The sequence below is a fragment of the Acomys minous genome, assembly GCF_964271855.1.
Source record: "Acomys minous genome assembly, chromosome: 12".
NCBI lineage: Eukaryota > Metazoa > Chordata > Mammalia > Rodentia > Muridae > Acomys > Acomys minous.
Window position 1 is genome coordinate 2,203,360 of NC_140493.1, and position 22,709 is coordinate 2,226,068.

The 22,709-nt window shown below is 56.5% G+C and overlaps 1 protein-coding gene across 3 annotated transcripts; it reads left to right on the top strand.

The window, feature by feature from the left end:
* The first annotated feature begins 711 nt into the window (after window positions 1-711).
* Window positions 712-21,806, top strand: KRT80 (keratin 80). Of its 3 annotated transcripts, none has more exons than XM_084749685.1 (9): window positions 712-1,138; window positions 5,733-5,941; window positions 11,190-11,250; window positions 11,519-11,614; window positions 17,828-17,992; window positions 18,251-18,376; window positions 18,837-19,057; window positions 19,898-19,953; window positions 20,051-21,806. In XM_084749685.1, exons 1-9 carry the CDS (start codon window positions 839-841, stop codon window positions 20,212-20,214), a joined length of 1,398 nt encoding a protein of 465 aa, XP_084605811.1. In that variant the 5' UTR covers window positions 712-838; the 3' UTR covers window positions 20,215-21,806. The 3 variants fall into 3 exon arrangements, with proteins under 3 accessions (XP_084605811.1, XP_084605812.1, XP_084605813.1); XM_084749686.1 differs by having other exon boundaries at window positions 20,076-20,204; XM_084749687.1 differs by having other exon boundaries at window positions 768-1,138; window positions 20,087-21,806.
* The last annotated feature ends 903 nt before the right edge of the window (window positions 21,807-22,709 follow it).

Here is a 22,709-nt window from a genome sequence, read left to right on the forward strand (position 1 = left end):
AAGTCCTCTACTTGCGACTAAAACTTACAGCCCCTTTTCCAGGCGAGGGCAAAAGTCTAGGCCACATAGATGAGGTTACACCAGTGGGAGCAGCCGCGCTGACTCTGCATCCAGTGTGTCACATCCCCAAAGCCAAGTTCTCTCGCCTTGGCCATATGCTTCCTGCAGCCCTTGGTCTGGTGGGGGTGCACTCAGCAGACCCTCAATAAGGGAACGAAGGCAAGAAGGAAGGGGGAAATGAGTGGGGGGGAACACTCTGACAGATGGAAAATAAATAATAAAGGGGCTGTTTTCCAATGCCAGCCTGGCCCGGTGCCCAGGGCAGTCATCTAACCCTTAGAGCTCAGAGCTACACTTGCCTCATCTTTTCCAGAAGTATGCAAGCCCAGATACGTCAGCCTTCAGGTATGCACCGATCTGCGGGCCCGGCTGCCTGCCTTTCTCTCGGCTTCTCTTCCCTTTGGAACGTGGCCTTGTTGGCAACGACCACCCCGCCCCACCTAGCAGCCAGTCCAGCCGCAGGGCCCCTTCTCAGCCAGGTCCCCTCTTGCAGGGGACTGTGACAAGCCCCTTCGGCAAGGTAGATCCCCCTGTAGGGCCGGCAGAAAGGTGCGGTGTGGGGGGAGGGGCGGGACCCACATCATCTAACTAACAGGTTGGTCTGGCTTGAGGTTGAGTCCCGCCCTCCCGCGGCTAATGAACATCAGGCAACAGGTGTTTGCGCTTCAGTCCCCAGCCGGCCCTGGATGTGACAGGAGGCAGCCGCCAGCCACCAACTCCGAAGAAGCTCCCTCGCTCACTGGTGAGCCCTCCGGCTCCCAGGCCCAGGGGGGCCACCATGGCCTACCGCTCCTGCGTCGTTGGCTTCAGCAGCCTCAGCGGCTGTGAGGTGACCCATGTGGGCAGCCCCCAGCCTGGGATCTCAGGATGGGGCAGCTGTGGGCTCCCTGGGCCTGGCTTCAGCTCTCGAAGTCTCACAAGCTGTAAGCCAGCTGGCATCATGCCCAAGGTGACTGTGAACTCCAGCCTGCTGGTGCCTCTGGACCTCAAGGTGGACCCTGCTATCCAACAACAGAAGAGCCGAGAGAAGGAAGAGATGAAGGTTCTCAATGATAAATTCGCGTCCCTGATCGGCAAGGTAAGCTGAGTGGGAGAGGGCACCAAAACAGAAGGGCGGCCCCGCCCCTGCCCCCAGCCAATGGGGATGCAGCATGGCTAAACCAGCGGGGATGGGGGAAAGGAAACGCTGATACATCCTGGTGTCTGGGGCGAAAGGAACCCCAGGATGGACTCTGAGCGCAACACCACCTGGCTTGGTGGAGGGGGTGTCAGTGTACCCCTGTAGCAGTCGAGGGAGCGAGGGAGCACCTCTTCTTCAGGAAGGCCCTTGGAGGTGTGGCCTGCTGGCCTCTGCCCAGGCAGATGGATGAGAGATACTGCTAAGTGCCCTCCTCACCCCAAGCCTCTGGTCCCCGAAGCATCTCCCTCCGGGCCACCCTGCTGGCCGTCCCTGTCCATCCATAGTGCCACTGTCACTAGCAGGTCCAAAGGGGTGTGTGGGGCCAGAAGGAGGCTGTGTGAGTAAAGATGCAGTTTTGGCTTGTCAGGAGAAAGGAATGCAGAGGGCTGTGTCAGAGTCCGGCCAGCAGCCAATAATGGAGGGTGCTCTGCACTCACCCAGGTGGAAGGACCAGGGCCCTAGCAACACAGCCTCCACACTTCCTAGACTCGCCGCCTGCAGCTAGCCTAGGGCTTGAGGAAGTCCTGTCTACCCACAAGCCTGTGCCCACTCAACTCTTTTGAGCAACCTTTCCAGCCCTGCCCCCCTTCCTGTGGCACAGCTGCACCTCCGACCGGTACTACATGCTGGCGGGCTGGGCACCGCAAGGCGCCTTGCAGGTCCACCTCAAGCTCCTTTATCTGTAAAGAAGGGAAACTGCTCTCCTCGCCTCCGAGGAAGCGGAGGCCCAGCCTCCCGACCATGGCCAGTCCTCGTCTGCGTGCCCTTGGACGTTTCTGGGGGTCCTGAGCAGTAGGAATGTGCAAAGAGGTGGAGAGGCGAGAGTGACATGTGATGCCTGAACCCTTCAGGAATTTAGCGAGGAGGCTGAGGGGCCGCGCCAACCGTCACCAGGGCTGTCCTTTCCCAGATGAGGTAATAGGGCCAGAGAAGCTAGGTGCCTTGCCCACAGTCACATAACCAACAACCGATATGGTTTAGATTTGAACTCAAGTCCGTGTGTGAGAGAGACAGAGCTATCTGAACCTGAGCCAGGAATGGTGTCTTTCTCTCTTACCTCTGACCAACATCTTCTCACTTATACCCAAGGTACCCAGATTGAGGGAGGGCACCTTCCGCCGGCCTGGGTGCACAGATGCAACCCCTGGCCTGGGAGGTAGGCCCTGCAGAGGCGCCTCCTTGACAAGCCTGGCTAATCCCTTAAAAGGAGTGCTTCGCTGAACTATGTAATTTGGCTCCCATGGGTGGCTTTTCCCCGTCAAACGAATGCCAATGCTGATGTCACCCTGTGCCACTGCCATGGGCATGGGGTGGGAACCACGGGTGTGTGCCCAGGGAAGGAGCTGTCACAGTTGGGGTCTTGGGCTCAGGCCCTTGAAGGTCCTTAGCAGAACTCGAGCATCCCAACTCACAAGCATAGCCTTGAGATAAGGTGCCCTTCACTGTAGAGTGCAGGGGCTGTGGCTTCCAACCCTTGAGGGACCCTGTTTATTGAGCCCTGCGCTAACCAGAGGTTGTAGGAGCCTCCAGAGAGATAGGCAGCCGCTTAAGGGAGCATTAGATCCCTATTCCTGAGTTTAAACCCTGAGCCCACCACCTGTGTTAACCCTCAGGCGAGTTACTGAACCTCGCTGGGCCTCAGCGCACATCAGTGTAATGGGATGGTTTTTGCAAAGTAGTTAGAAGGCATCTGGCAGGTAGTGCAAGCTTTCTGACCATCTGCTAAGATGCGAGAGCAGAAGCCTGGTGCAGGGAGCTCCCAGACCTAGCTACCCTTTTCCATCCACACACAATCCCAGGTCTGGAGAACAGTGGGAAGAGTTGAGGGGAGGGGCTTGTAGAGTAGGGGTACACCCGAGGCTTCAGGGAGAGATGCCGGCAATGGAAGGCTCAGGAGATGGATTCCAGGCCCAGAGCGAGGCTGGGGCTCTGAGCAGAGAAGAGAAACAAGTGTCCATGGGAGGGGGCGGAGTGGTTCCTCCCGCGGCCCTCAGCGAGGCCTGCCGCTATGGCGCTATAGCGTTGCCTTCTCTTACAGGCTGTGTCTCCTTAGGTCTCTTACCATCTGTGCCTCAGATCCCCTGGCAGTGCTGCCAGTGAGGGACTATCAAGGCCTCAGCCACAAGGAGAAGAGGGGGGCTGGGGAGTGCCCCTGCAGGGGGATTTCCAACATGCTGCCTGCCATGAGGAAGGCCTGCCTAGGCCCAGAGGACAGCCAAGAGCAGAAGTGAGCCACTGGAAAGAAGAGTAGGTCACGCCAGCTCTAAAAGCCTCAGGCGTGGCTCTCTTCAGCCCTTCTGGTACTAGATGCAGGCTCCTCCTAGGCTAACGCTGGGCTCGGGGATCCCTGTCAGTGTCTCCATGCACCCCAGCTCCAGCCAAGAGCTCAAAAAGTGACTTGGTAGGCCCTGTGGGAAAAAAATATCTCAGCTTGACCTGGCTCCCTACAGCTCCTAGCCTCAGTTTCTGTCCCCACCCCCCCACCCCCCACCCAGAGCTGCCACCGTGCTCCCATAAGGCAGGGGGACCGGCTAGAGGAGGTTGTGCTGGCTCCTCTGCGGAGCTGGGATTACTGGCTTTCCCTAAGTCTTTGTTCCCACAGGGAGGAGCCTTTCTGCCTTTAGTGGGCCATGGCTAAAGATGATTTTTCATCCCCTCCCACTGAGACATGACACCTCCCAAGGCCAGTGGGAGACAGAGGGTACACCCTTGCCCCCCCACCCCCAAAGAGCACAGTGCCCTCTTGGCTGTACTGGTTGGCCCAATTCACAGCATCTCCACCACGGACAGCTCTGAAGGGTAGAGGTTAGACTAAGGGAAGAGCTTCCTGGTGTGAAGAGCTACCTGGGTGGAGGTACCAGCTTCAAGTCGCACCTCTCACCGCACCCTCATTGTAAACATGGAGTCCTGCTTGTCAAAACGAAGAGAAGGTGGGGTGAGCTGATACTCCCCCACACACGCGCTTCCTCACACACGCACACAAAGCAAGGCAGAAAAGCCTCTTGACCTCCCGCCCAACTGAACCTGTTTGATTGTGGCACAGGTCTAAGGCGGTTGTCGTCGTGCAGAACTTCCCAGAGAGATAGGCATGAGGCAGGGGGATGGCTGCTCACCAGTGCCACAGGTAGTTGGTGCCTCTACCCAACGTTCCCGCTCGCTCCACTCCCTACCAGAAACAACCCTGGCGTTGGGGGTGGGGGCTTCCAGGCTGCGTCTGGGGGTGTCCTTCAGGAGGCACTGAGAGAACACATACAATGGAGGAAGGCAGGGGACACCCCCCCCCCCGGAGGACAGGCAAGGTGAGGACAAAGCCAGCAAGTCTTGATCATGCTGGGATGGGCTCCAGTGGGAGCCGAGGCCAGAATAGAAGCAGGCAGCCTGTGGAGGCCCAGATGTGCTCCAGAGGTTGTAGATGCCTGTGTAGAAACCCAAGCAATGAGTGAAGAGGGAAGTCAGAGCTCCAGGAAAACTGTCCTCTGTGTCCCTGTCCTCAAGGCCACTCTGAGCCTGCCGGGAGGAAAAGCCCACTTCAGAAGGGCCCTGGGCCCCAGGGCTGCCCCAGCTCTCAGCACGCACACTGCGCACACTGCAGCGGCTGATGCTCCCAGTGCAGGACTGAGGACTCCTCAGCTGGTGGGCAGAGTTTGTGCCTAGCATGCACGAAGGCCCGGCTTAGATCCCCCAGGTAGGAGAATCGGAGACCCAAGGTCATTCTCAGCCACGTGAGACCTACCTGTCCCAAAACAAACAAACAAAACCCCAGGCGCCAGGCCTGGCTCTGCCGCCTGTTTAGTCTTCTTACACCTCTGGAAACTGTGCTGATAGCAATACCCACTCCACAGGGTGTTGCCTCAAAGGAGTTGGAACACGAAGCACTTGGAACCAGTCTGGGGCACAGCTGGCACCTCATACACACCGGCAGCTGCCACGTTGTCCCCCTACCCACCCACAGCCTTTTCAGACAGGCAGTGTTATGGACCTCAGCTTCTAGCTGGGGAAACCGAGCCTCAAAGAATCTGCGAGTCTGAGTCTGTCAGGAGGACTGATACTAAAATACCAAGTAAGCCAGCCTACCTGTCTGGGTTTCAAGGCCCGATGAGATCAGGCTTGCCACAGAGGAGAGGCAGGTAGGACCCTGAGAGAGCCCCCCCCCCCCGCGCGCCCCTATTTCTGGGCGCTAGAGCCCAATCCTTTACCAGCCTGTGACCGGCAGGCGGCCCACACCCCGGCTCCGCTCCCTCACTGGAGGCCCTGCCCAGGCTAGGAAGCCCTCGGTCTCCTGTCTCCACCTCCATCCTGTCCTTATCTCAACATCTTCAACTCAACAGCCAAGAGCTGGCGGTGGCTTTGCACACCGAGTGGAGCCGGCGCCGGCGAACGCGTGCAGATGAACTGCCCCATTGCAGGGAGCCCCGCCTTGGGGACCCCCAGCCTGCCCGGGGAACCCCGTGTGGCCCCTGGTGATCTGCTCAGTACCCTCCTTCTCCTACAGGTACAAGCCCTGGAGCAACGCAACCAGCTGCTGGAAACCCGCTGGAGCTTCCTACAGGGCCAGGGATCCGCCACCTTCGACCTCAGCCACCACTACGAGAAGTTCCAGGCCCAGCTGCAGGAGGAGCTGCGCAAAGTGAGCCAGGAGCGCGGACAGCTGGAGGCCAACCTGCTGCAGGTGCTGGAGAAAGTGGAGGAGTTCCGCATCAGGTAGGGGGCGCTCTCAGGCGCTGAGAACCTGCGGGGAGAGGCTGAGTGGGGACGAGGATGGACTGCGGGGGGCGGGGTCTGGGGGAGGGGGCGCGGCGGTGCACCCAAGCTGGAGAGAGAGGAAATGTGGAACGTACATCTTCTCTAGATATAGCTTTTGAGGATGTCACATGTGCCATTGTAAATACTGCAAGTATGGCAGTGAAACTAACAGCAAGTGACCCTGACGATCTGCGACGCTTTAGGCACACCGGCTTACAGCCAAGCCCTTGGGTGCTGGCACGACACAGGCCTGGCTCCAGCAGCCCCTCCTGAGCCTGCGTACATGCCAGCTCCTGGGCACTGTCTTGGCACGGGACACCTTGCCTCTAGCAGAGAGCACACGAGAGCTGTGCGCTGCAGCACAATTTGGACGTTGATCTTGGTGTCGGGAAAGAAGAAAGAAACACTGAAGAGCTGGCAGGGGACAGGCAGGGCTTAGCTTCATAAAGCAGCAAGCCCCCTTAGGGGATAGCGCTGGGCACCAAAAGTAGCTGAGGAAAGTAGAGCCGCCGCCCGCAGGATGCCTTTACAGCTACTGGGGCAGAGAGGCAGATGGACCAAAGGTGGACAAGCGCCACGCAGTAGCCACAGGCCCAGCCCAGCATTGAAGAAGGAAGTGTCCATCCTCACCCCATGGCCTGGCTCTGTGGCTTCAGGCAAGCACAGCCTGCTGACTGGCCTCTGCTTCCTCCTGCCTGAGTGGGCCTGATGGTTGACACTGACCTCGGTTGCCATGAGGAAGAAGCTGAGAGTTCAGGCTGGTGCCTGGCAGTGACTCCTGTCCCCTAAAAGGCGGAAGGTAACCAAAATTGGCTGAGCTGAGCTGGCCAGCCTAGGAAGGTGGGATAAGCACTTGGGAGGTTCAGGGGAGAGGTCGCCCTCTCTAAGGTCGAGTAGTGGGCAAGCACACCAGGACAAGGCAGCTAGCTAAGGCTGAGCAGATCAATAGCTTATACCCCTGAGTCTGCTCCGCAGGTCTGGTCTCCCTCCCTCTGAGGGGCCTCACCCAGGATGGGGTGGGGAGTGCAGAACCAAGCATGGCCGATCCTCATCCTGCAGTGTGGCCCAGAGTCCACCCACCAGAGGTAGGATCAACATTCTAGGAACAGCCAGGCAAGGCAGCGGGTAGGGCAGCTTGCCTGAGAACCCAGGCTCCTGAGCTGAAGATCCCTGTGGGGGCCACCTCTCCCAGGGAGCCTCCCAAAACCTAAGAAACCCACATGGGCGTCTGATCCGGTGGACCTGCCCAGCACCTATTCCCCCAGGAGCAGCAGCACACTTTACTGGTCCCCCTAGTGGCTCTGACAGCCCCAGGGGAGGCACAAGGCAAGGCCTGCTGAACAAAATCGCCACCCTCAGTGTCCACGGCTGAGCAGTGTGGCGTGCCTGGGGCCCTGCAGCTGAGTCCCCCTCAGGCACTGCTGGCTGCTGTCACCCAGATGCTGACCCACTTCCTTGTCTTGTAGGCTCAAGTTGCTCTCTCAGGGAAGGGGAAGAGGAGGAAAAAAGTCCTACAGCGGGGTTTCAGGAGTTTTGGGTCTGCTGAAACTGACTGTCTGGGGTGGAGGCCTGACAGGGAGGGGCTGTGTCTTGCCTCTGCAGGGTGATGAGCTCAGTCTTGCTCCCAGAAATAAACAAGTGCAGGGGGAGGGGGGCAGTTGTGACAGGCTCAGGAGCTGGTGGCTGGCGGGCTGGTAGCAGATTGGCAGTGGGACAGAAGATAGGCGTCATCTGAGCCTCAGTGGGGATGTGGACTTCCAAGCACAGGGCAGGGGTGGGGGGGATATACCAGAGAGCCCCAAGATCTGGCTAATCTAACTCTCCTAGGCCCAAAAGACAAAATAGAGGCCCCACCAGGAAACACACCCACCCGAGCTCATACTGCCAACTCAGGGATGACGCAGAGCCACCCCAGTCGGTTGGCGAACAGAAGTGTGTGGTTGAGGGGTACCCGACCAGGGCCTGAGTCTAGCTGAACATCCGATGACAGGCTGAGGCAGGCTGTACAAGCCTTGAGGAAGGGGCTCTTCCAACTCACGCAAAAGCGTGGGATGAATACCAAGACCCCAGACTGGAAGCCAGCACGAAGGCTCGGACCTCTCACCAGAACGTTAGCCTAGGGCTCAGGCACTGGCCCACCTGGAGGCCACACTGAGGTCATAGGCAGACTCCCTCTGGCCCCAGCTCTCCTGGTACCCTTCCCTGCTGGGGAGGGGCCTTTTGGCTGCCCTCAAAGTCCTGACATATAGGGTCGCTAGGTCCCTAGTGGGTCTCTACTTGATGGGTGTGCCTGAAACACTCTAGAAATTAAGGCTTCTCATCCCCATCCATAGGATAGGCAGCTCCGTGGGGCTCAGGCAGGACCAGGCTTCTCCTAAGCCTTCTCGCGCTCTCAGCAATTAAAAACTAGTAGGAAGGTGGCAGAGACAGGATGAAGAGGCTATCCAACGGGAAAAGCAGACACAGGAGGCCGCCCAGAGGACAGAAAGGATAGAAATGGCTAAGGAAGGACCTGGCACCCCGGGAGTCCCGCCGGATGCCTCCCCGAGGTTGGCAGATTCTGCTGCCCAGAAGGGAGGTGGCTGCCAACCAGCCACCTGCATTTAGAGGGCAGTGGGACGAAGGGCTCCCTGGCTTCAGCCCCAAGACGGGAACTTCACAGGGGCCTCCCAGATTCCAATAAGAAACGTGCCTGAGTCAGAGAGCCAGCCCCACTCTCCATGGGGCCTCCAGAGGCTTTATGTGGGTGTACCAGAAGCCATGGCAGAGGTCCAAGTGGGTGACAGACCTGCAGCAAACACTTTGGGTCCTCACGACATTTCCACTATCACAGCCAAAGTGTGCACGGAAGCGATACAATCCACTTGTGGGGCTACTCACCAGGGGAGCTGGACCTTGAAGGCCCTGCTCGGCCAGCACTCCTTAGAGGCCTCTGTACCTTTCACTGTCACGCGAGACCCCGAGGGAGAGCGTGTTAGGGAGCACAGCGAAGGGCGCCCACGGTGCCTGTTGTGCGCACATAAACATGTACGCCTGCCCGTCAGGACACGTGACGCATTTTGTTCTGCCTCACGCGTGTCCCCATCCAGCACCATCATGACCCTCAGGGACCTTCACAGATTGCTGGAAGACAAGGAATGGCAAGGGCAGCCCAAACCCCAAGAATTACGGACCCCAGTGCCCTGTGAACACTGCCAACCTTAGGTCCACTCCCCTCCGGGAGACATTGACAGGGTCTAGTCAGGTGACAGGGTCACTGTGACATTACTCCACCGGGAGGTCAGAGATTAGGGCAGGCAGGCACCTGTAATTAGAGCCCTGAGTCAGGCATTCCTGGAGAGGACGGAAGGAGCTAACCCACTTCCACGTCTGTCCACTGGGGCTGTCCTTTCTGAGGCTGGCATGGGCTGCAGATGCCATCCTCCCTATGGGGCCAAGATCACGGTCTTAACCAGAAGAGGATGAGGTAAGAGAGCAAGGGTCCTGTCCCCTCCCAACAGCATCCTTTTTGCAAACCCAGCTTGACCCTGACTCAGGAGGGAAGCAACACGGAAGGAGCTAAGCTTTGTAGAGAGCCACCGACAGGACAGGCCGTGTATTGCAGCGGCAGGCTCCATCAGCCCCTGCACTGCCTCATGCACAGGAAGCAAGGGAGGATGGGAGAAATTAATCGCCACTGAGCACTGGGAGCTGAGCACACTGGAGAGCAATCCCTGCTTCCCTTTGGAGGTCACAGAATAAGATGGCGCCCACTCTCTAGCAAAGCCGAGGAGCAAGAACCGGCCTCAGGGAAGAGAGTGTGAGACCAAAATAGGAAGAATCTACCGTGCAGGCTAAGGGTTCCCTTCGCAGGCAAGACAAGCAAGAATAAGTCCCTGTGTCTCCCGCATTAAGTCCTTGCAAGCTAAGGTTTCTTTTTTTCTTTTCTTTTCTTTTCTTTTCTTTTCTTTTTTTTTTTTATGTTTTTTGAGACAGTTTTATTAAATTGTCCAGGCTAGCTTTGCTTTATCTGCAGAAGAGGGCATCAGATAACACAGGTGGTTGTGAGCCACCGTGTAGTTGCTGGGAACTGAACTCAGGACCTCTGGAAGAGCAGGTGGTGCCCTTAACCACTGAGCCGTTTCTCCAGCCCCCACTGAGCCATTTCTCCAGCCCCTAAGTTTTCTATTTCTTGTTTTGTTTTGTTTTGCTTTGTGACAGTTTCTCTGTGTAGCCTTGGCTGTCTCGGACTCGCTTTGTAGACCAGGCTGGCCTCGAACTCATAGAGATCCTCCTGCCTCTGCCTCCCTGAGTGCTGGGAGTAAAGGCGTGCGCCACCACTACCCAGCTAAGGTTTTTATTTCTAATTAAGAATAAGTTTCTGTCTCAAAACAAAAAAACAAACAAACAAAAACCGAAGAATTTCCTGTTTCTTAGGTCTGACGTAAACTGCTCGCGCCCCCAGTCATGTGATATACACACCCTTCCCCTTCCTTCCCTTATGCTGTATCTTTCTGTGTCACACCAACTCTCTTGCCCCTGTGAGCTCCTCTCTCCTCTGAAAGGGACTTTAAGAAGCCGGCAGAGGCTGTTCTCGCAGATGTTGATTTAGGGCAAGACAGCCGGCTGGCCAGTGCCAGGTGTAACCCAAAATATAGCTTGCTCTAGTTGGACAACCGTGGATTCCGGCCTTTTCTCCTCAGGTTTAACAGGCGGGATGAGCAGGGTGCTGGGGAGGACAGACCACAGGCATGGGCTACCTGCACTTGTTATTCTGGGGGTGGCTAGGAAAAAGGGGCCACCACGAAAGGGGTGCACAGTCAAGAAGGCTTCCCCAAGGACCATGCAGCAGAGCCAGGAAGTGGGCAGCCACTGCTGGGAGCTTAGGGGAGGAGGAAGCAGGTGTCTCAGAAAATCCACACTGTGTCCACACAGGAAGAGCCAAGTTTTCTTGCCTGACAGGGCCTCACTATGTAGCCCTGGAGAGCCTAGAACTTAGCAACCCAGGTGGGCCTCAAGCCTGTAGAGTCCTCCTGCCTCTGCCTCCAATGTGCCAGGCATATGACACCACATCCAGAATGATGTGCTCTGACTGTGCACCTCTGACTGGCACAGAGCCCAGGGAGGTCTGGCAGAGACCTGGACCCCTCCCCCCCCCCCCCCCGCACGGAACAGTTAGCCCAAGCCCAGGCTCCACTGTGTTGCTGAAGGACGCCTCTCCCCACAGGTATGAAGACGAGATCTCCAAGCGCACAGACCTGGAGTTCACCTTCGTCCAGTTGAAGAAGGTAACCACCAGGGCCCTCCATCGTGGCCCTCTGCCCTTGTCCCCAGCATCGTCCCACTTCCCTTGATGCCTAAGCAAAGCTCCCAGGCACCTGAGCTGCAGGGCCATCAGACAGAGAGAAAGGTCAAGTGCCAGCCTGCCCCTTTCTCCAGGCTCCGAGGCGCATTTTCTCTGGGTATCATCCCCCTCCCCACAAGCTGTCCCACAGAGCTCCTGCCTCGAACCCTGGCCACTTTAGTCTCATCTCTCACCTCCACTCCCAACTCCAGGACCTGGATGCCGAGTGTCTCCGACGAACCGAACTGGAAACCAAGCTGAAAGGCCTGCAGGGCTTCCTCGAGCTGATGAGAACAGTCTACGAGCAGGTGAGAAAGCAGGGCCCTCGTGGGGCTTGCTGCTTCGGGGGGGCTAGGGGTGCAGGGGGAGCCTGTAGGATATTTAAAAGTCACTAGCTCCAGCCAACAACGTCACGGCTTCCCAAGTGCTCTCCTCTCTGTGTTTCAATGATCCTTACATTTCTCTTTGTCACACAGTTCATAACATAGGGTCCCCAAAGTCACTCTATTTGAGAGAGCTGTCTTCATGCGTGCCAGAGTGATGGCAAACAGACCAGATGCAGGAATCAGTGCTATAGTCCTGGGATCCACATCCTGCTTGGCCTGAGCTCCGTTTGGGTCCATAGGGCTTCTACCCCTGGCAGACAGCACTCCATGCTCCCCTACTCTCTGCTGAGACGGTGGGTTCAGCACAATTTATAAAGTGACACGGTAAACGCAGACAGGGGAGCTTCCAGAACACGGTCCTATCTACCTCCCAGGTCCTCAGCTGAGCCTGGGGAACTAAGGGCTTTGCTCCTCAGGAATGCTATACCCTCTCATATCACCCGTCTCAGGGGAAAGGGGTACTGGGGTGATCGTTCACAAGTATCTACAGCCCAGCAAAGAGTAGAGAGAGGCATCGCTGGGGTTAACAGGCTCTAAAGCCTGTGTGCTGCCAACAGCTGGTACTAAGCCATAGCAATGAAGCCAGGGTTGGAGCAGAGGTCAATGTTACTGTCACAATCCAAGCAGAGTTCTGTGGCAGGCCCCGTAGCCTTCTGAGCCCAGCTTCCCAGCAGGCTCAGCATCCCAGGACCCCTACGGGACCGACAGTCTTTAGTGGCCATGGGATGGGGCATGGCAGAGAGAACTCCCACCCTTGGGAGCAGTGAGAAGGCAAGCTCCCAGCTCCCTGGAAGCACGGCCAGGCCACACGCTGTGGGCCGCAGGAGGCTCCATGCTTGCAGGTTGATGGCTCTGCCCAAGCTCCCTCTGGCTCGGAGTGGACCACGCAGGCGTCGGGGGCAGTGCCTCAGGTTCTGTGATCCACTGCACTCACCAAATCCTGGCAAACTCAGAGCTCCAAGCCAAGGTAGAGGTGCTGCAGCTGAGACCCAGGCAGAAGAAGGCTGGCCGTAACCAAGAGACCCAAGCATTGCCAGAGAGTGCATGCCTAAACAGACTTTTTGCCCTCATCTCAGTAGCCAGGCCTGTGAACTCTTTTTGGATGAAGCCGCAGCTCTTGGGCTCTGTCTGACTCCTCCTTTTCTTTTTACCTTTTCTGTAACACTGGCAGCGCTGTGTGGCCTGTCTGTGCCTCAGTATCCACATTTGGAAGTTGAGGAGAATAGCAGTAGCAGCCTGGTATGAAAAGACACCATGACCAAGGAAAGTCTTATAAAACACACTTCCTCCAACAAGGCCACACCTCCTAATCCTTCTCAAATAGTGCCACTCCCTGATGACTAAGCCTTCAGATGTATGAGCCTATGGGGACAGTTCATAGTCAAACTTACCACAGCATCCTTGGTCCCCAGCTGCAAGACTCCAAGCCACCTGATGCTCAAGCCTCTCACATAAAGTAGCACGTTGTTTGCATGTGACCTGGGTACCTCCTCCCCTGTACTGTAAAGACTCTTACACTAGGGGCTGGAGAGATGGCTCACTGCTCTTCCAGAGGGTCAGGGTTCAATTCCCAGCGCCCACACGGCAGCTTACAACTGTCCGTAACTCAACTCCCTCACACAGACATGCATGTAGGCCAAACGCAAGAAGTACATAAAAATTTTTAAAAAGAATAAGTCATTTAAAGAAAAAGATTCTTACGCTACCAAACACAACATAACAGCAGTCCTCACTGCATACTGTTTTAGGGACCAGTGGCTGGGGAAACAGGCTATGCATGTTCTGTAGAGGGGCAGTTTTACCTATCTGCATTTGGCTGAGTCCTCTGAGAAACAGGTGGCACAGAGGACAGCTGCACATGGCTAGCTGGGCACTGGGATGTGGGCTTTATAATCCACTCCATGCACCCTTTACCCTGAAGAGATAACATTAACCCTTTGCCTAAAAGATGTCGGTGAGCCCCTAAGACAGAAGTAAAACCCAAGCCATGCAGGTGTTTCCTAGAATCCATGTTTTACAACAAGAAGCAGGACTGGGCTATAGCCTTTTGGTAGGGTGGCTCCCTTAGCATCAAGAGGACCCTAGACTTGACCTCTAGTACCGCCCTCTCCAGAAAGGGAGACAAAATTATTTTAATAACACATTTCCCTTAACCCAATATATCCAAAATATGAGTCATTTTATTTGTAATCAATGTGAACATTAGTGGACTGTTTTACTTTCCTTTCTCTGTTTCAATGTTCAGAGTCAGGCATGGTAGGTCACACCCATAATCCCAACACTCAGGAGAGAGAGACAAGAGAGTCCCCCATACAGTGGGTTCCAGGCCGGAGAGGGCTGCATGAGACCCGTCTCAAAGTAGCTTGTCTCAGGCTGATGAGCTCCAAGGCCACGGATAAAGAGCGGCTCCCTTCCTGGTCAGAGCAGGCCACAGCACCCTCTCATAACAGAAAGACACAGAGGAGGAGGAGCACCCCCTCCAACACCAGGGAGCATAGACCTAGGTGCCTGCAAGACTGGGTGGCACCCACTGCGCAGATCTGCAGTATGCGTGCATCCAGCCTCAATACTGCCTGCCAAACATGGACCTAGGGAGATTTGGGCAGAACCAGCTGACAGCGACAGCCTCCTGCAGGCAGCCACAGAGGTGCCAGCACCATCTAAGTGGCTTTGGCAGGGAGACAGGTCCAGAACAGGCTGCTCTGGCCTGGACTCTTATTTCCTGACTTTATGACCTTTATCAATTACAGCATTAGCTACTGTGTGTTACCACTTACTATCATCTAGGTACTGTAATAAGTGCTCTCCAGACTAATTCCCAGTCCCTGCTCATGAAAACTCTGTGATTTTGATAAAATTAGAGTGAGTACGCATTCCAGAGCGGTCCAGATTTAAAATCTGGCTCAATAACTATGGGAACCGAAGCAGGTTGATTTAAATCTCCCCATGCCTCAGTCTCCCCAACTAAAAAATATACAATACTACTAGACTGTGCTGGAGTGAGTGTGAGTGTGTGTGAATGTGTGTGTGTGTGTGTGTGTGTGTGTGTGTGTGTGTGAATGTGTGTGTGCATGCGAGCACATGCTTGTGGCAGTCAGATGACGATGACGTCTGGTGTCAGCGCTCACCTTTCAGAGACAGGCTCTGTGAGTTTGTTATTCAAAGCTGAGTGCAATGGTCTAGCTGGCCCTCGATCTTCCTGTGACACTCTTGCCTCTGCCTCCCTCCTCAGACATTTTAGGAGCAGGGTTAGGGTTGTAGGCACTCACTAAGGTGCCCAGCTTTACATGGGTCCTGGGGATTCAAACTCAGTTCCTCAAGCTTGCCGAGCGGGTGCCTTACACGCTCAGCCACCGCTCCAGCCCGGAGCTCGCTGCTTCACAGATCCTACATGCCTTCCGTGGGGTAAACATTTGAAAAACAGTTGCTGTTCCTAGTTCTGTCTGGCACCCACTTCGTAGATGGGAAACGGAGACTCAGAAGGGGTTCTAGAACTTGATCAGAGTTATCTAGCGAACACAGTGAGTGCCCTTGAGAGCAAGTTTACCAAGCAGCACTCGCGTCCCCCCGGGAGAGCGACTCAGAGTCCCCGTGGATTATCCACAGGGAACCTGCGTGAGAAAGATGTGTACACCGCGCAGCCTCCTCCAACCCAGCCCCCTGGGGAAACTCTAATCTGTGCTGTGGTGCAATTCCTGCCAACTCGGGGTGTCAGGGGCCCACCCCAAGGTGGCACCTCATCACACAAGTGAGAATTGTTGTACTGTCATTCCCGGAGGGGCCAGCATGTCTGGACAGGCGCACAGTAGTCTGAACACCACTTCCTGCCACTGTTTATCTCACTCTTGCCTCACGTGCCTCTTTTCAGAAATGGTCTGAGGTGGTGCCGTCGGTGTCAGCCATCCCTCGGCCCCAACAGGGAAGACTTGTCCTATGCGGCATCCTCTTGCCGGGCTCTGGACTTTCCTGAGCCAGATGCCAAGTCAGGCCTGAGTGTGTGGGGTATGGGGCTATAGCCATGACCTTTATTCACTGACCTCCACATCACGCGCCCAACCACCACCATGGGATCTCAGAACCTCATCTCTATAACTGCCCTAGCAGGTGTCCATTTACAGTGGGCAATGTTGCCGGTGACAATGTGGCGGGTGTCGGCCTGATTCCAGTCAGGGCCTCCAGCCTGCCTTTGCCCAGAGATTTATATTCAATTCATCTGAAGATCAAAGGGAGATAGATCCCCACCACTACCAGACCCTGAGCTTAGGTGCTGCCAGCTCGAAAGGGCCTCCAGAATACTTGCGGCACCCGAGCTCCTCTTCCTGGAAGTGCGGGTGGTCGAGGCTGCAGGCAAGCAAATGGGAAAGGCACCGGCCAGTGTCCGTACAGCCCCTCTGACCCCACCTTGCCTCTGAATCTATACTCTAAAGTTCAAGCCACCAGTAAGAAGTTCTAGCAGAAACCAGAGGCACCACTGCAAGCTCTCCAGCCATAACAATGGATTTTGGAGGGAGTCCCCAAAAGTGACCAAGGTCAAGGTATACGGCCATGAGTGAGCCGGCTGGACCAGGACCTAAGCAGGCCTCAGAATCCAAGCGCCAGCTCACGTGAGGCTGGGGACAAACGGAAGGTGTGTCGCACATCAGCATAGGATAAAATTCAGACCCTAGGGACTCTGCATTTCCAACAAGAAAAAGTTGTAAGGGGGAAAAAATGGAGTAGACAATCAGACACTTCCACTCGCTCCGGATCCTGCCTGTCCATGAGCTTTACAAGGAAACGCAGTGTCAGCGACTGAAAACACTGGCTGGGAAGTGGTGACTGAGACAAGAGACGGGGGTCCGTGAATACCCGACCAGACAGAGTCCAGGCCCTACACCCACAGAGTGAGCCGCAGCCACACACACACAGCCACCTCTGCTGGCTCCCTGCCTGGCCCTGTGGCCGGCTGACTCACCTCCCTGTGCGGAGCGCTGGCAGGCGTGCTCTGTTGACACACTCCCAGACTGCGCCTTCTCCCACCCTGAGCCTTCTGCCTCACTCACTCACCCCCCAACCCCCACCCCTCCAACCCCACCCCCCATCTCCCCCATCCCCCCACACACACCCCTGCAAGGCCTAGGTGGTTATTCAGCACCTCCTGAGGAAGCGGCCCAGGCTTGTGCAGCACTCTGTAGGCCCTGGGAGACCCCTGTTCCCACCTATTTAGCCCCGAGCCTTCCCGTGGGAAAGCCAGCTAGGACAGTAGGAAGTTGGCCTGGCGGCACTACAGAGAGAGCTCCACGGGTAACACAGATCACAGGGGTTGTCTCCGCCGCCCCTGTGATCAGCGGAGGATGAACTATCCTTGCTCCTGGGCACAACAAGCTCCAAGCCTGGAGTGCAGCCATGCAGGGGTAGTGGGGCAGAGCTGGAAGGTGGAGGGTGAGGGGAGTTGGGGGTGGGGGAATTACTACTCCCAGAGGTTTCTAGGGACAAGTGGCTGCGGTGCCTCTGGTTCCAGAGCAGTTTGCACCCATCTTCCCAAGGATTCACCAGCCTCCAGTCCCCCCCCCTTGGCTAGCATCATTCTTCATCATCTGGGGTGGGGTTGGGGGAGGAGCAGGGGGAACAACATCTCTTCAGTAAACTTAGATGTCCCATCAACAGATGTGGGGATCCACAGTGAAAGTGACCCTGCCAGGCCTTCCAGGTTATCTACCCAATGGGAATAAAAGAGGGTAACAGACAGCCAAGGAACCTGTCCCCCACCTCAGCACCAGGCAGGAGGATGGCCCTTTCCCATTAGGCAGGAGGAGGGGAGTGCCAGCTTGAGTATGAAAGCCAGACACACACACACACACACATACACACACACACATACATACACACACATACATACACACACACACACACACACACATACACACACACACACACATCATCATCATCATCATCATCATCATCTGCCCTCACTCAGAGGGAGAAAAAGTGGGGAGCAGTGAGGGCAGGAAGCACCACCTAACTCCCTAGGATGTCACAGCAGGGAACATAGTCTCCACCTCCTGAGGGGGACAAGGTGGGTTGTGGGTTGTGTGTGACTGAGAGACCTCGGGCCCTCCTTGGCAGCCCTGAGCCTCCCACTTCTGTGCTGCCCAGGAGCTGAAAGACCTTACAGCCCAAGTAAAGGATGTGTCGGTGACCATGAACCTGGACAGCCGCTGCTGCATCGACCTGAGTGGCATCGTGGAGGAAGTGAAGGCCCAGTATGACGCCATCGCTGCTCGGAGCCTGGAGGAGGCTGAAGCCTATTCCCGAAGCCAGGTGAGGGGATGACCCTGCAGGGGGCCCTGAGATTCGAGGAGGAGGAGGAGGAGGAAGAGGAGGAGGGTTGGAGCATGAGAGCCAGCCCCTACAGGGCTCTGGGAGCAATGGGAGAGGCACTGTGTGGGGCCCTCCTGGAGGTCGTAAGTGTGTCCATGTGGGGCTAGAGAGGGAGGTGGGGATGCAGAGGCGAGGCTGGGAGGGATGCTGAGACTGCAGCAGGCCGCCCTTCACCACGCCCCTGCCACGCCCCTCCAGCTTGAGGAGCGAGCTGCCCGCTCTGCGGAGTTCGGGAACAGCCTCCAAAGCAGCCGCTGTGAGATCGCAGACCTCAACGTGCGCATCCAGAAGCTCCGATCTCAGATCCTCTCCATCAAGAGCCACGTGAGAACCTTTCTGAAGGGCCTATGGAGACCCCACTCACACTCAATCACACCGAGCACACACAAGACCTGGCCAAGGGGCTTACTGGTGGTGCCTCTGAGCTCAGCTTCCTAACATGCCGAATGGAGAGGAACATGGTCCGCCATGGTGGCTGTGAGGAACCTGAGTTCTGCACACAGAAACAGCCTCTGTAAAGTAGGCAGAGTGACTGGGACATCAGAAAGCCCCCACCGCGCAACAGCCAGGGCCCTCACCCCTGCCCAAGCCCAACCAATCGTACAGAAAGGGAAGAACAGCCTAAGCCTCAGTTTCCAGTCGGGACTTCCTCTAAGTACATCCCAACCCATCACCACACCTAGGAATGGTGCCACTTAGCTACATACATTAGGACAGAGGCGACCTCGGGCCTGACCCACTCACTACCTCTCTCTCTCAACCACCGCCTCTTTTCTGGCTGCAGTGCCTGAAACTGGAGGAGAACATCAAGGTGGCGGAGGAGCAAGGGGAGCTGGCCTTCCAGGACGCCAAGGACAAGCTGGCCCAGCTGGAGGACGCCCTGCAGAAGGCCAAGCAGAACATGGCCCGGCAGCTGCGCGAGTACCAGAATCTCATGAACACCAAGCTGGCCCTGGATATCGAGATTGCCACCTACCACAAGCTAGTGGAAGGAGAAGAAAGCCGGTGAGGAAAGGAGCGAGGGGCGGGGCAAGAGGCAGAGAGAGGAGGGAGAGAGGGAGAGGGGCGGGGCGGGGGCGGGGGCGGGGGCGGGGCCGAAAGCCTGACAGCCCTGCTGCGGTCCTGCCTGATTCAATGGCTTACCGGAACTGAGACCTAGTTCTGTGTGGCCTGTTTGCCCAGCTGTAAAATGGGCTAATGATAAGCATGGCTGAACGTGGTGGGGAAGCCAGATGAGTCTCGCCAGAAAGATGCCAAGCTTCCTACCCCGAGTTCTACCCTTGGAATCCACACAGTGAAAGGAGAGAGCCAGTTCCCACCAGTTGTCTGACCTTCACATGCTGCACTCTGTGGCAGGCACACACACACACACACACACACACTGTTTTCTTTTAAGTTCAAGGTGGATATCTTGAGGGTTTTTCGTTGTTGGTTTTAAGTGCTCAGCCATGTTCACGATGTTTACACAGCAGAGACGAGACTGCGGCCCCTGGAGCAGACGCTGGGAGAAGGGTAGAGCAGGCACCATGGCTTAGCTAAAGTCCAGGTTTGGGTCTCAGATGCCAAGACTCTCCTCCCCTCTCACCCTAAAACCATGAGGTGTCTGGGGAGCCAAAAGCAGGAGAGCCATGGCTCCTGAGCACCCAAAGCCCTGGGAACCCCAGAGTCACGACGAGGCCCTACGGGGCAAGGACAGCTGGCTACCCAGGGTCACATGACAGGACAAGTTCAGGCCTGAGAGTGACAGCCAAGGATCTGCCTACACTTGGCCGACTCCAGACCCCAAACCTAATGGGGCTAAAGCCCCAGGTTCCCCTCACACCCCGCCATGTCTCCCTCCCTCAGGATGGACCTACCTCCTGCCGCCATGGTCAGCTCTGTGCAATCCCGATGCAGACCCAGTAAGTCCATGTGCCCAGAGACCCAAAAACAGGGACACACGGGGTGTGAGGGACAGGAGCCCCAAAGGCATCATGTAAATGGCTTCCAATCCTCCAGCCCCTTTCCTTCCCCCACCCCTTTGGTCCCCTGTAGCTGCCTCCAAGTCTGGCCTCTCCAAGGCCCCCTCCCGGAAGAAGAAGAACAACCCCAGAGGTCCCGTGATCAAGATCACCGAAATGTCAGAGAAGTACCTCTCCCAGGAGTCAGAGGCCTCCGAGTAAGACGGTGACCCCGGGAGCCTCGGGTCACTTCCACCTGGAGCCTGCAGGTTGGGAGGGGAGACGCTGAACTGGGAGAGGTGGGTTCCGGCTGAGACTTGCGTCTCTGGATGGTCCGTGAAGGCGATGGGGGGAACACGGCCAGCTCCATTCATCATCGGTGTCTGTTCACCGCTTCCAGTCTCCTTCCCGGCCGCAGGCTGTCCTGGAGGGTAACGGGGAACTTGGGGTCCGTCTCCTTCTCGCTCCTCTGTAGCTCCTCTTCCCACAGCTCTGACGAGGTGCTTGACTTTTTGCCCGTCGCTTGCCCTGAACTCTGCCTTAGCCTTGCCTTACCTCCGCCCCAGAACTGAGGCTGGCACCCTCACTCATTAGCCATAGGCTGGGCTGAAGGACACATTTGGATTTTGTCCCACATGTGGGGTTCCTGGGGACCGAGGGCCCCAGGATTCCCTGCCTGTAGGCTTCCCGGACATCTGACAATATTGGGGATCAAGGGGAGGAAAGGTTTGATGTGTTAGACAGAACACAGCTCCGAGTGGCCCAGACGCCTGCACGCACCCTCTTCTAGGGACCAGGGTGTCAGTCTCGGGCCCCAGAGCTATGCTGGCCATGGCCACCACCCTGGGAGTGGAAGCCAGAGATGACAGCTGACACCAGGCCTTGCCTGCACATCTCTGCCATCCTGGCCTGTGCCACCACCGTCCTATTTCCAGCCCAGGTCTTTCCAACCTCAACCCTAGAGCCCCAGAGCCCATCCTGACAGAAATGCCCTTCCCCCACACATCTCACTTCCGAGAAGCTCTGTTCTACCCCAGAGCCACGGATCTCGGATATTACACACACTGGGCCAAATCTTCCCAGTTTCCTCCCCCCCACCCCCCACTACCACATCCATCCCTTCCCCCTTTGCCTCTGGTGGGCACTGATGAAAGCTAAGTAAGCGTGGGAAGATCTGGAAATTTCTTAGCCCATAAGTTGGTCCAGGAGGCCCCAGTAAGGGCCTTCAAAGGACTCTGCATCCACCAAGGGCATCTGAGCTTGGCCAGAGATTCCTGTATCCCTCCCCTTGGCTCTCACCTCTGAGGTGTGCACGGCCACAGCAGCGCCAGCCTTCCCAACCCACCAGCCTCCTTCCTTCCCCTGACACCCGTGTCCTGGCTCCTGCCTCACCTCCTCTCCTAGCCTGCCTCCCATCCCTTTACCTCATTCTCCAAGACAAGGTGTCCATCCAGGCCCCTGGCCCTCCAAGCCTGCAGGGAATGCTGAGAGGCCACGGAGTCTCCCAGGCCAAAGGAACCCCCGCAATACACTGGACCCCAGAGTCCCCAAAGCGGCTGCCCGTTGCTGCTTTCTCTTGGGCTACTTATCCGTTTCCAAGGCAGCAAATCCTCAGTGGGGACATGAAATATAGAAAGTATATGTTATTTTTTCATAACTTATGTGGCTTTTTAACTTATTGCTTCCCTTTCCGGTTTCCGCATGTTCACTGCTATGCGTACTATCAGGATTTTAGAGAACTCGCTCCGGCCGCCTACTGGACTGGCTGACTCAGGCAAGGGGGGGTGAATAAAGTATCAAGATTCATCCACGGATGAAGCTGACGGCCATTGAGTTTTTGTTTGTTGATAACTTGCTTCATTTTTGTGTGTGTGTGTGTGTTGGAGACAGGATCTTAGGTAGCCCAGGCTGGCCTCGAACCCATATAGCCAAGGATGGCCTTGAACTCTTGATTCTTCTGCCTTGGTCTCCCAAGGGTCCCCATCCTTCCCTGTCATAAGTGGATCTGCAGCCCCAGGACCACATGTCCAGGTACCACATGGGCTACCACAGGAGACACAACAGGGGGTTTCCCCAGCAGGTGGCAGGGTCCCCTCTGCTATGTCAGACCACAACCCAGAGCGCATTTGGTTGCAGCAGGCCTAATCCTGCCAAGTCAAATTCCAGACCAAAGGTAAATAAATAAATAAGGATTGGGGACCGTCCCCAAGGGCCAGAGACTGGCCCAGACCGACTAGTGGCCGAACCTCATGACCTACATGGCAGAAGGAAAGAACCCACTCCTGCAAATTGCCCTTTGACCTCTACATGAATGCTGCGGTCCATGCATGCACACACCAAGTAAACAAGCAAACAAACATTCTAAATGACCTTCTCCAAGCCCTGTGTTGGAGACCTAGACAACTGTGCCCTCTTGTCCCCTCCCTGTCCCGCCAGGAGCCCACAGTCAGATTCTCAGGTAAGATGACAACTTAAAATGACTAGCCTAGACCTCCCTGCAAAGCAAAGAAGTGGCTCTTTCAGCGTGTCAGGGAAGGGACAAACACTAGCCCTCTGGGGTCCACCAGCTCCCCAGCCCACACGACCTAGACAGACTGAGTCTTGGTTTCCCTGACAGCGGCAGGGCCCTGCAGGTGTTGGGGATTATGACAGAGCTGTGGCCATCTTTGGCTGCCACACTCTGCCCCGTGGCAGCTCAGCCAGTGGGAAGCGTCACT

Coding starts and splice junctions, on each gene's coding strand:
- KRT80 (XM_084749685.1), top strand. CDS start 839: ATGGCCTACCGCTCCTGCGTCGTTGGCTTCAGCAGCCTCAGCGGCTGT. Junction 11,251..11,518: donor CCTTCGTCCAGTTGAAGAAG/GTAACCACCAGG, acceptor TCCCAACTCCAG/GACCTGGATGCCGAGTGTCT. Junction 19,954..20,050: donor GCAATCCCGATGCAGACCCA/GTAAGTCCATGT, acceptor CCAATCCTCCAG/CCCCTTTCCTTCCCCCACCC.